Source organism: Melampsora larici-populina (assembly GCF_000204055.1).
Source record: "Melampsora larici-populina 98AG31 unplaced genomic scaffold MELLAscaffold_28, whole genome shotgun sequence".
NCBI lineage: Eukaryota > Fungi > Basidiomycota > Pucciniomycetes > Pucciniales > Melampsoraceae > Melampsora > Melampsora laricis-populina.
The window spans coordinates 212921-226233 of NW_006768792.1; the positions used below are offsets into that span (position 1 = coordinate 212921).

The following is a 13313-nucleotide window of genomic DNA, read 5'->3' on the forward strand; positions in this document are numbered from 1 at the left end:
CAAGATGGTAATTCCTCGACCTAACTGTTTGCGTTTTGAAGGGAGGATTATAGATTGCTCTAACTGGTGTCGTCGTTATACTAAAAATGAAGGTATGTGATATACTATAAGAAAAGAGATTTCATTGCAATTTCGGAAGCTCACATCTTTTGTACATACAGATCTATCCCACATTAACCAGCACGATCCCATGCAACACCATTGTACCCGCGATTCTGAGTCCACGATCCCTGCGCAATCAACTTCTCATGAGTCCACGATCCCTACGCAATCAACTTCTCATGAGTCCACGATCCCTGCGCAATCAACTTCTCATGAGTCCACGATCCCTGCGCAATCAACTTCTCAGAATCCATACAATCAAAGCTACACTCCTCAAGGCGGCGACTCTAATCCCCGCATGGGATTTCACCAATTCAACCCTACTCTGACTAATACCCCGGCATATTCTGGTCCACAAGCATTTGGCTGGCATCCACAGCAGCTTCCAGTTTATCCTATCTCGATGGGCCTCGGAGCAACTTATCCGAATATGCCTGTTATTCAGACCACTCCCATTTCACACCCACAAGGCTCCGGGACACCCTTCATTTTATTTCCGCCATCATCTAATTTCAATCCATACACTCAGAACATGCCGCCTCATCTTGCCTCCGAAGTTGCAACCAGTCACCCACCTTTCAACTTACCAAGACCAACTGAGAACATAAGCAACCCTTCAGAAATCAACATGAGCAACCCGTCACATACCTCAACAACATCTGCAACTCTTGACCTTGGAGATTCAACACGTCACACAACTGCCAATTCAGGTGACCCTTCACGCACCTCAATTCAACGCCAGTCAAGCACCTCAACCCGTCAGCAGTCATCATCAGCTTCAGGACGCTCTCTAGAGGTACCTCAATCCACATCACAGCGCTCACACTCTCCAGCTCATAGCTTGACTGATGATCGACCATCACAACTATTCAGAGAATCATCACACTCACGAAGCTCATCATCTCACTCATCACAACGTACAACAACCTCTGCACGTCGCGATCGGTCTACACGAGCCTCTGGAGAAGCCTCAACATCACGACGAAGCCCTTCACCTTCACCAGAACGATCTGATGTGTCATCTAGTGAAGAATCTGATGAATCTAACAGCGGCTCCGAAAGCGACCTCGATGTGCATCAAAGACAACACTATCAGCGTCAAGCAGCCCATTCTCGTTCTAAGATTACCAAATCACGACGCGATGGTGTTCGGTTTGAGAAGCTCACTGAAGATCAAGGGCCTTCCAAAAATGAGCAGCTATCAATTTGTATTCAGGATTACTGTAAACTTCTTCTAGGTGTCACACGTAAAGTTCGGGGTCAAAGGAGAACATCAACACTTCCCAGCCCACCATCTGAAACGGAAATTAGCAAATGGGAGAAACGCAAGAAGGATCGGAAGACAAGCATTGCAGAACGTATCAAGAAAGAACGAGAAAGGTTTTTAAAGTACAACCCGGCCCCTAAACGCGCGGAGCTGAAATTGATTGAAGAAGAAGCGACCAAAAAAGCTGTTCAAAAACTCAAACCGGCAATCTTTACTTCGCGTGTTTCCTCTCGAAACTCTACCAAATTCTCAACCACCGTAGCATCAACTTGTGAGGCAGCGCTTGCCCTGGCTGGATTCTCTAGATGCACATTCGATTGGCTTAACCCTCTCCAATCTAAATGGAACGAAGCGATGTCCACTATAATCCTACAAGAGTGGGAAAAGTGCTACTATAGGGGTGATGCATCGAGGTACTCTATCAACGCTGATCACGCCACATCCTTGAACAAATTCAAGATTTTTGAGCGATGGTACAGCACGCAGCGTTCAAAGTTCTCACGCCAATTTCGCGAGACATCAAATAAGGAGAACGATCCGGGTTACAACTCCATGAACGATGTTGATGATGATAAAGAGGCAAGGGATAAGATTAGCCGGGCTAACTCAAGGAAGCGTGTAAGTCTGATGGTCTCCGTATCTCCGCCATCATATTATTGTGTATCTGATTCTTGTTTCTTTACGTTATCCTAGGTATCTACACTTCGAGCTGAAACCTTCAAGAAGTATTTTCCAGACGAACGCCAACTACATCTCATCATTTTGGATTCCAGGGTTCACTCTGAGGATGAACTCGATAAAGACAACCACCAATTTCGACGGAAGCTGCCTTGGAGGAAGGAGGATTTTGACACTTTACTCAATTTGCTTGGTGAGCTATGCATTCACTTGAGAATGGATCCTCGGGGTGAAAGTATTGCGACCAAAGCTTTACGCCGAGGAGATCATGTCGAGATGAGTGAAGAGGACAAAAGTAGATCGTTCCCTCCAAAGAAGTTACCGAGATCTTTGGTGAGGGACGATTATGTAACGAAGTACCTCACAATGGCTCGACAGTCGGAACTTGCGTTATCACCAGATGAGTTTGATCTTAAGGACATGATTGCCAAGTTGAGACGGCAGATGTCATGATATTTGGAAAAACCAAGTAGGGAGGGGATTCATTTGTCTTTTTTTTCAAATCTAATCACTCTATACACAATCATTATTTTTTCATTTGTAGTCGTGGTTTTCTCAACTTCTAGTTGTCGTTTTCTTAGAATTTTTGACTCCAATCGATACAATCGATCTAAATTTGTCTCTTAACAATTCTCATTTTCTCTTTGTTTCTGATTCCAAAAATTCTCTCAAGTCTGGTTAGTTATCGTCCCAGACTAGGAGGACGTATTCATCTTTATGTGAGTTGAAAGGAAAAGAAACGGTAATGAGAACAAAGGTAATTAACCGGGTTGGACTCGAGTAGGTTAGTAGGGAGCTGAGGGGTTGAGCCGAGCTCTGAACAGAGCTTGAGTCGAGCTCTGAACAGAGCTTGAGTCGAGCTCTGAACAGAGCTTGAGTCGAGCTCTGAACAGAGCTCGGGGAGGTGGTTTGAATCTCTAAACCTGCTCAAGTTGAGAAAGGCCACTCAACAAATTGCTTAGCACTGAGTATAAGTTTTGGATGAATCTCGACACCAAACATGCATCACTCCCTCGCTAACGCGTCGGGAGTGTGAAATTTGGACCCTGTGTACACATCTCTGTGCGAAGAAGCGACTTCTATCAAAAGTTTGACAAACGGAATTACCCAGCACTCACCCTCCGAATGTATGACAATGCGAATAATCACCATATTATCATTAATCGGTGGATCGCATGTCATTGTCCGATTTTCTACTTGCAACTCCTTGCTTGATGCTTTCACTGACTGCATTTGTTATCTTCTTGAATCAACAATCACAATTAATTAATGCCCTGCAACTGGTAAGGCCTCAGAATCTATACTCACAGGTCCCCAATTTACCTTGTTTTCACTCAAGATGACATGTTGTACTCTAATACAATAACATTATCATACCTGATCATTTGTTTAGCAGTGAATCGACCCACACGAAATCCCCGTGTCGATTCATTGACCATTTCCTCTGACATTTTCGAACTCGCTTGGACAACGAGAAGACGTTCCTTTCGGCGATCAGACAAAACACGTCTCGATAAACAAAATGTCAGCGGTGACAATCATAATCTTGTGTAATTCATACAAGCAGTACGTCATGAAGTAGTTTTTTTTCACACAATTGTTGTCCTCTGTCTTTATTCATTGTTATTTATCTTTGTATCTATTTATTTGTGGTTTGATTCGTATATAAAGACACAGACTCTTGCTTTATATTCGCTCAGTTTTGTGAGTTAACTAATTACCAATCCCCATTGACTAATACCGTCTCGAATCACGTATTGGTAAATCAATATTGTATTGTATATATAGACACTCCGGACTCATCCCAATCCAAAACGACAACCCGCTTCCCGTTTGCTTGATTAATATCTTGACTGACCAAGATTTGCCTTCTTTGTTATACCATTTAAATTTTGGACCTTAGATTCACACAATGCCCAACCCTGACTTTAACAAACCAACGGGCCATGGTGTTTATTTCTCGGGGAACTTCGAGATTGAGAAGAAAGTACGCAACCCTACTTCCGCATTTGTTACCTGTCCCAAGTATTGAACCTTGATCTCTTCCAACAGCTTCCATCCGATCTAGGTAAAAAATCTGGCTATTGCAGTTATGTGGTATCCATCAATTGCGGTGGCGCTGACCGCGACGAAGAGACTCAATACGAGATTCGAGCTATAGGCTATAGCTCACCCTCAATGGCACTTGACGAAAATAAATTTTACTTTTTACGAGGCTTATTTTTTCCGACAAACACATTGAACACTCACATGGATCATCTTTACTTTGAAGGTTCTGACCAGGCAATGATTGGCCCGGCCGAAGAATTCAAAGGTGAGGTCATTAACACTGTCGGTGTAACTGGCCTTGGAATTGTTACAAAACTCCAAAATATTGTTGAGGACTGTTGCCGAAACCTCAAAGATAAAGACGACTTAGATGATCCTAAAACAATTGTGGCAACTGTGAAACACACCGATTACCACCCAAACGTAAGTATATTTCTTCATAAAATCCATTTTATGTTACATTTTATATTGACATCGTATTATAACTGGCAGATCAAACCTGCTCCAACCTTTTACGTGGAATACCGTATTTGCCCTCTCAAATACCTTTCCGGCATCCCGCGAATTCTCAAATTGGGTCGTGAGGCCATCTTTCATGGTTACCTCAAGGACTTTAACGAGGAGACTCGCTGTTACATAGTAATTGTAAGCTTATAATCATTATGGCACGCTCCAAGTCGCTTATAATGCTTCAACACAGGCCAATCGCGTCTCAACTACTTGTGGGCATCGTGATGAACGGGAATTCGCAGACAAAGTGATCAAAACCGAAGAAGTTAACGACGGATCTGGGCGCTCAAAACCGAAAAAGTAAGCAATTTCTTTTGCCTGTTGATGACAAACTTAAGCCAAATTTCCTGTTTGTTTCTACTTTTAGGTTCACCCCGAAATCAGTCAACGCACCCTTCAAATCACCAATTGTTGAACAAACCTCCAAAGTGAGCACTCGATCTGGTCCCGCCGATCATCCTGTGGCCCCAGATTCTCCCGGTAGCGAATTAAGTAATCCCTTGGCCGAGGAGCCGGTGACCAAAAAGAGACCTGCTACTACAACACCTAAGAAGAGACCTCGAGCCCGTCCTGCGCGTCCAACTTCGAGCAGCACAACTCTTGACTTGACTACTTGAAATCAGGTTTTCAAACGAAATTCGTAATTGAATTTCTTATAGGCTTTTGCAAACCCATCACAAGTTAACATTCACCATTCCGTTGAAGTTTCATCTAAACCAATCATTGTAATAAGATTGTTATTTTTTTCTTGAATATAATCCACCTTAAAAACATGCCAAATTTAATTTTGTTGAGTGGTTCGAGTTCGGACAATGTTTCCTTATTTAGATCCCGCTGCATTTAATCTACTTCGGTAGCCTGTTCATTGAGTTGCTCTCTTGGTAATACTTATATTTAAATAACATGATCCCTTGCCCTCCAACATTGTTTGAACTCGTAAATGCAAGTGAACTCTCAATCCGCACGGTCAATGAATTTGCCAATCAGCTGTTAACCACAGACCCCTACGCAAATATTTTGATACGAACTGTGCTATCTAATCCTCGTAATTGATTCCATTACTCCTACTTCGTGTGCCATCAGATAAGCTTGAAGTCTCAGTCAAACTGAAGACTTACATACAAGTTCATGAGGCACAATTCTGAATTTAATGTCAGTAATATAGCACCAATCTTGGAAATCTGAAGCTGTTCGTAAACCAAAAAACTATTGATCCAACATTCAACAAAAATCTAGAAGTCCATACGAAATGTAATATCTCTTGATTTTTGGTAACACATAACCTTTCTGTTACCAAAGGTCAAAAAATGGAGTAACATTTAAGAAATCCAAATATGACCTATCTCCACCAACACAGTTGAAACTTCAGGATATCAATAATCAAGGAGTAACATATGCGCACAATTATTTGTGAAGTAGCAACAATGGCCCAAATCAAATACAACTGCCTTAATCATGACAATGCCTGTGTCAAAAATCTACCATAAGCATTGGTGATTATGGGAATAAGGTATACTTCACGCCGAGATCCAAACCCAAGTGCTCATCTCAAACGCCCACGTATACAACATTGGATCAAAGACTTCATTTGTTGAACTCTACCGCAATGTACACAATGATGTACACTGTTACCCGGGTCTCTGGCACTTGACCACGATTTGATAAGAACAAACAAAGTCATTCCTTGCGTAAGTTTGCAGAATCTTGTTATGTATTTGAGTCATGCTACTAACCCAATTTGATGAGATACTCTGTACGACGGCAAGATTTCTGGGAACACACATACAATGTCGGTAATAAGTTCATTTACAAAATTTCGCAACCTGAGCACAAGATCGGAGCACACAAGTTAATCATAATATAAAAAAACGTTTTTTAGGATCCCCTCGACACTAACGGAGTTTGATTTAATGCCTACATAACAATCAACCCGAATTCGGATTGACACTATCGGTGGACCTCGCAACGATATGTAAGTAAACATGAGGTGAGCCCCGTTTTTGGTATTCAATTGACACATGACAAATGAAAAACTCTTTATTATCTTCAAACCGCGCCTGGGAACTTGATGATGGTTTGTGTTGATTTGCAGTGGTAACAGCTACAAGAAGAGAATTGTCCCTATTAATTTTGAAATTAACATTAACTCTTGAGAACGACTTACACAAAGATTGGGGTCCATTTCTCGAGGAAACATAACTAATGACAAGAATAAGTCCTTTAGATTCCAATATTCAAAATAACGGGACTTTGATAGCTTACGTGGTGTGAATTGGTTCAAGTGAATGCACGACGATCTGAGGGACCGAAAGGGCCAATTGATGTTTCAAATGTTGAAACATTTGGTGGTCCATATGTTTTATCACAAGCCCCAGGAATGACGGTGAATTGGTGAAGTTGATGATATAATGAACTCGATCCTCTCCACAAACTTTACAATACGTATCGATAATGCTAACAATCTCACGTTGAATAGTATAAGACAAACGAGCAATGGTTTCAGAAATATGAAATGGCTGGGCTGGGTTTACGATGTTGTTCACATTTTTACACATTCTTGAATGAATCGGCATGATGATGAAGAATGTTGGAATCAGAATTTTTTTTAATTTATTATTGGGAATCAAGAGTTCTACGAGCGAATGAACGTGTGATAACTAATTATATACTTGGCTTATTAGACACTACGTTTGGGTACGGTCCCGGAGACTGATTTCACTTTAGGGAGCGGTGAAACATAGTTCATGGTAAATCATGACCGTTCACGAATAACTCAATCGACTTTCAACATAAATTTGTTCTCCGGAAGATTGTCGCGACATTGAGCATTAATCAACAAAACATTGTACACACGGAATTAGATTCAGCAAGGGCAATGGCAATGTACAATCATCCATCTCTGCGTTTATACTCCAAGATACCCGGAAACTGAGTAATCCCCCGGAAACACGACCAAATTCTGGTTTGACATCGATAATAACTATGTGTACGTTCAAACAGGTCTACATTCATATCCATATATTTTCCGGATACCCGTGAACCAAATAGTTAACTCATGCAATGCGACGTACATTTGCTGTGTGAAACGGAATAGTATCATCAATCACACGCGAAACACGAATAAACGGATTTACTATCACCTGAATTTAGACTCACTTTGAACTCATATAATCATCATGAAACCGAAATTCGAATTCGCTCGAAATCAAGGGAGGAAAATCTTTTGCAAACTCATGAATTCATGAGGTGGAAAGTTTGGATTGGGCACGAATCAATTGGAACCAAGATTAGCACCGGCTAATTCGCTTTCGAAATTCACTTGCAAACACTTAACACGAATAATTTGAATCCTTTGTTTGGATGCGAGTATGGATGGCTCAAAAACCAGGGTATAACCGTGAGTTACACTACCAGCAACGAGAAAGGTACCACAAGACTGACATATAACATCGAAATTGTATGCTTGTAATCAATCAGGGGGAAATGATCCTTCGATTTGGTTTGTAAACTCAGATACTATAATTGTCTAAAAAACCTCGGTGAAATTCAGGATGTCGGGTTCGCAATCAACCCAGATATGGATGCGGATGTCCTATGTCAACATTAAGCAAGTCAACTTTAGCGAGACCGAGAATCTTTTCAACAATTCACCCTGTGTATCGTCAATTCACTAACCAACTAACGGTTCTCGCAACGCCCATGGACAACGTAAGCTTCCGCATCAGACATATGATTATTGAAACACGTTGATACTTGATAAAATGATACAACTGACTGAGATAACTTTGCGAATTCAAATACGATAACTGTTTCTGAAACCTCAGTGAAATCAAGGTGTGGAGTCCCCAATTGGGTTGGCGAAGAATACACACAACCTATGCCAAACTTGAGTGCTTCGAGCTTCGCGGTACCCAGAACTTTTTTCAACAAATCAGCCTGTATATCAACAATTCACCTATCATGTAACGGTTCTCGCAATGCTGACGAGCAACGTGAGCTTTTGCGTGAGGCATGTGATTATTGAAATACGTTTGTATCTAATAACATGAATGTGGATTAACTGTGATAATGGCGATTGCTTGATGCATTAAGATTAATCTGCAAGACTACGTAAGTACCCAATACGTTGGTGAAATCAATAAGTCGTCCATTATACCTTATTGTTGACGATTCATTCTCTATTTTGCATTGCTTACCTCTTCATTTTCTAAAAAATCACAATTATCATGCCTCGAAGAGCAGCAATTCGGCGACAAAATCATGGGCTCGCAGTGCGTACCGAAGCACTAGGATCCGAAGCCAACCTCCTATCCTGGTTCCGTGGCGAAATTCCATTCAATTTAGGACCTCAAGACGATCAGTGTACAGGTTGTGATGCATACCGATGGAGAGCGGAACGAAGACTTAAAGACGCTAAACTTCTCAATACCACCTTCCGAAACTGTTGCAATCACGGTCAAGTTGATCTTCCTTTGAGATACTTCCCGCAAGACGTTGGAGAACAGGTTCCAGAATTCTATAAAGCTCTGTTAAGGAACAATGACCAGAGTAAGTTAGCACGTTTGGCAAAAGTACTATCATGATTTAACATTACATTCTTTTCAGGATCTAGAAATTTTCGAGAAGACATCCAGAAATACAACAACGGTCTATCATTTACTTCCCTGGGCGCGAACATTGACGCCAGCGTTCTCGGACAACGCGGACATTCAATATTCAGAATTCAGGGGCAAATGTATCACAGAATAGGATCTTTGATGCCAATGCCCGCGAATCATCCCGGGTTTGCTCAAATTTACGAGTTCAACGCTTAGACGCCGAAATCATGCTTCAGCTTCAAAATTTCATGTATGATGTGAATCCATACGCGGAATGTTTCAGATCAGCAGCCGAAATCTGCAATGCAAATGGTCCAATTCGCACGCTCCGGATCAATACCATCACGGTGCCCGGGACTGATCACCGGAGATACAATCGTCCAACCTCGAATGAAGTTGCCGCTATCATTGAGGGCAATGGAGAAATCGGAAGACACGGAAGGGACATCATCTTAAGGCGACAATCAGGACTCATAGAACCGATTTCCGAACTCCACACCGCGTATTTTGCTCTACGGTATCCTCTTCTATTCCCTTACGGGTCTCAAATGTGGCATGACGCCTATACAAATCCAACGGAAGACGGTACAAGAAGACTCTTTTTGTTTTGTTTTCGAGTAATGCTAACTTGTTTTTATTCCATGCTAGATCCCGATGGCACAGTCACATGTCTCAAATGGTTTGCTTTTCTTCTCTTCAAGCGCCCGGTCTACTCAGTCATCCTTGCATCAGGTCGCCTCTTTCAAGAGTTTGTAGTCGACATGTACGTATGTGTAGAACATGCGCGACTAAATTTCATCCGCTTCCATCAGAAAGAACTCCGGGCTGAGCTGTACAGTGGTATAGTGGAGGCACTGGGAAATGAAGTTCAGGAAGAAGTGGTTGGTCGCCGGGTTATCTTACCTTCGAGTTTCGTAGGCGGCCATCGTAATATGCAAGCTTTATATCAGGATGCAATGTGTTTAGTTGCCGAATTTGGCCACCCAAGTTTATTCATAACTATGACGGCTAATCCGCATTGGAATGAAATCGTCGAGGCACTGGAAGACGACCAAACCGCTGACGACAGACCGGACCTCGTTGCTCGCGCATTCCATCAAAGGTTTCACGCAATGTTATCTGATGTAACCAAATGGGGCAGGCTAGGGAAATTTACCGCTTATGTATACTCCATTGAATTCCAAAAACGAGGCCTACCTCACGCCCACCTGATCTTATTTCTCGATCCTGACTCAAGACCTTCAACACCGGAACAGGTTGACTGTCTGATCTCAGCTCAACTTCCTGATCCCAAAAGAGAACCTGACTTGTTCCGCTTAGTTTCCCATCATATGCTGCATGGCCCATGCCATTGTTACAAATGCTGGGATGGGACGAGGTGCAAAATTGGTTATCCTAAACCATTTTGTGAAACGACCAGTATACCGGATAATCGCTATCCCACTTATAAACGTCCTGCAAATGGCTGATTTTCAATTAATGGCGGAACTAGATTTGATAATGGAAGTGTCGTTCCTTATAACCGCTTTCTACTCTTGAAGTATGAATGTCATATGAATGTGGAAGTGGCAGCGAGTATTCGCGCGGTAAAATATTTGTTCAAATATATTTTGAAAGGCCATGACCGGACCATGGCAAGTGTTGAGGAACAAGGTCCCAGGGACGAGCTTTTGGCATTTTTAAACGCACGTTTCTTAAGCGCACCTGAAGGTGAGTATTTACCTTCAAACAAATAAATACCTGATTCTGACTCGAGTATTTAGCTGTGTGGAGGTTACTACAGTACGAAATCTCGGGCAGGTATCCTGCAGTTCAGCGACTAAATTTACACCTCGAGGGCGTGCAAACGGTGTACTATCTCGATGAAGCGGGTCTTCGGAGGGCAATGGCTACAGGCCGTGCCGAGCGTACAACTCTAACGGAGTTCTTCCGCTTGTGCAGTGAAAATTGTCCATTACCCAGAGTGGAAAATTGTACGATCCGATCATTAAGATACCAAGACGTACCCAAGCATTTCAGGTGGGTTAAAATAACAAAAAGATTACAAGCTAGGAAAAATAGTTTAAAATCAATAGGCCGGATTTATTACGCCAGCATCAGACGAGGAGAAGTCTACTACTTACGTCTATTGCTGCAACATGTGCCTGGACCTATCTCTTTTGCCGCATTACGCACAGTTAACGGGATCGTATATAATTCCTTCCGTGATGCTGCCGAGCAACACGGTCTACTATTGAACGACCGGCACTACCACCAATCGCTCACCGAAGCCGCTGTTTGGAAAACAGGACACCAGCTTTGACAAATGCTTGCAATAATCCTTTGTCACAGTGCTCCTTCCAACCCATTACAACTATGGACCAAACATATAGAGGATCTATCTGACGACTGTGAGTGGAAAATTAGGAGACTAAATCCTAATGCAGAACCCAATAGGCTTCAGATACAAAACTATGCACTATTTTTGCTTGAGAGAACGCTTATCAGTATGGAAAATGGTTTAGAGGGTGTCGGCCTGGTACCTGTTGATGTACAATTATTGTCAGAGCTTGAATTACCGGAGCACGAACGTACAAATCGATCTCAATTCATACACCCAAACGAAAGCAGAGCAAAATATGAAACTATGTTACGAAAACTGACTGAGGAACAACTTGATGTGGTTGGCCAACTCCGTGAAGCCATTAATGAAGAAAGACCTTATTTAGGATTTCTCGACGGCCCAGGGGGTACTGGGAAAACCTTCACGCTCAACACAATCCTACATTACTGTAACGCTAATGAAATCGAATTTTTAGCGGTCTCAGCTGCGGGCATCGCTTCACTGCTCCTGTTACACGGCCGTACGGCACACAGTGCCTTTAAAATACCAATTCCTATTTATGAAGACTCGGTCTGCCCAGTAACACCTACCTCGAACCTAGGCCAGACATTGCGATCAGTCAAATTTATTGTCTGGGATGAAATTGCAATGCAACATCGGCACGCAATCGAATCTGTGGACCGCACTCTGCAAGATCTCACTGGGAACCTTGAGCCATTTGGAGGGAAAGTAATTATCTTTGCAGGTAAGCTGGATTTTGAAGGAATTTCTTTGATTTGCCAACAACGGTGTATGTGTTTATACTAATAAACCTTCGACACCTGTGTATAGGTGATTTTAGGCAAATTTTGCCTATAGTGAGAAGAGGAAACTTACTGGATCAAGCAAATGCGACTCTCAAGGCCTCATACCTATGGGATTCAATTATTAATTTCAAGTTGACTATCAATATAAGACTAGGTGGACTACAAGCCCAACAAGATCCTATGAATACAAACTTTGCAAAATGGCTACTTGACCTTGGTTCTGGAACTTTGCAAGAAGATTATGTAGCAGACACTCTTATTATGTATTGCAATGTGTCTATCTTGCATTCACCTCGACGCTTTGACCCTACATGTATCGAGGACGAATATAACATAACCCGAAACCTGATTGATCAGCGCAGTTGGAATGCTTTAACCGACATATATGCATCCCGTTGTATAATAACACCATTGAATTCGACTGTTAACACTATAAATAGTTTTGTGATGGATTTATTACCAAATCAATATCAAGTTTCAGTCTCAACCGACACAATGGATGAGGAATTTTTAAACGGAGTATCGGCAGACGTCCTCAACACATTTAATTTTCCTGGCTTTCCACCTCATGTTTTAAACCTGAAAGTGGGAGCATTGGTGATGATACTACGCAATTTACAGATTGCGGAAGGTCTCTGCAACGGTACTCGCCTTTTAATCACGGACTGGGCTGAACATGCGCTTCAGTGTCAAATTCTGACGGGAGAGTTAAAGGGGGCCTCAATCAGTTTACCAAAGATGATACTTCATCATGACGGAAACGAGGATTGCCCAATTCCTTTCAACCGTTATCAATTTCCCATTGTCCCTGCGTTTTGTATGACGATAAACAAGAGTCAAGGCCAAAGTTTAGATAGGGTAACAGTGCTGCTGCCCGAACCTGTCTTTGCACACGGACAATTGTACGTAGCCCTGTCGCGTTGTACCAATGCCGCAAATGTTCATGTATGTATTACCTCAGACTCAACGGCTTTAGTGAC

General features: G+C 42.2%; 2 protein-coding genes across 2 annotated transcripts; both read left to right on the plus strand.

The window, feature by feature from the left end:
* Window positions 1-190: 190 nt before the first annotated feature.
* On the plus strand, window positions 191-2500 carry MELLADRAFT_108217 (uncharacterized protein; the record flags this gene model as incomplete). The annotated part of the gene is made up of 3 exons (XM_007411953.1): window positions 191-1627; window positions 1886-1987; window positions 2063-2500. The coding sequence occupies 3 exons, from the start codon at window positions 191-193 to the stop codon at window positions 2498-2500; spliced, it is 1977 nt and encodes a 658-aa protein (XP_007412015.1).
* Window positions 2501-3959: 1459 nt separating this feature from the next.
* On the plus strand, window positions 3960-5223 carry MELLADRAFT_88612 (uncharacterized protein; the record flags this gene model as incomplete). The annotated part of the gene is made up of 5 exons (XM_007411954.1): window positions 3960-4034; window positions 4100-4519; window positions 4589-4741; window positions 4797-4906; window positions 4974-5223. The coding sequence occupies 5 exons, from the start codon at window positions 3960-3962 to the stop codon at window positions 5221-5223; spliced, it is 1008 nt and encodes a 335-aa protein (XP_007412016.1).
* Window positions 5224-13313: the final 8090 nt, after the last annotated feature.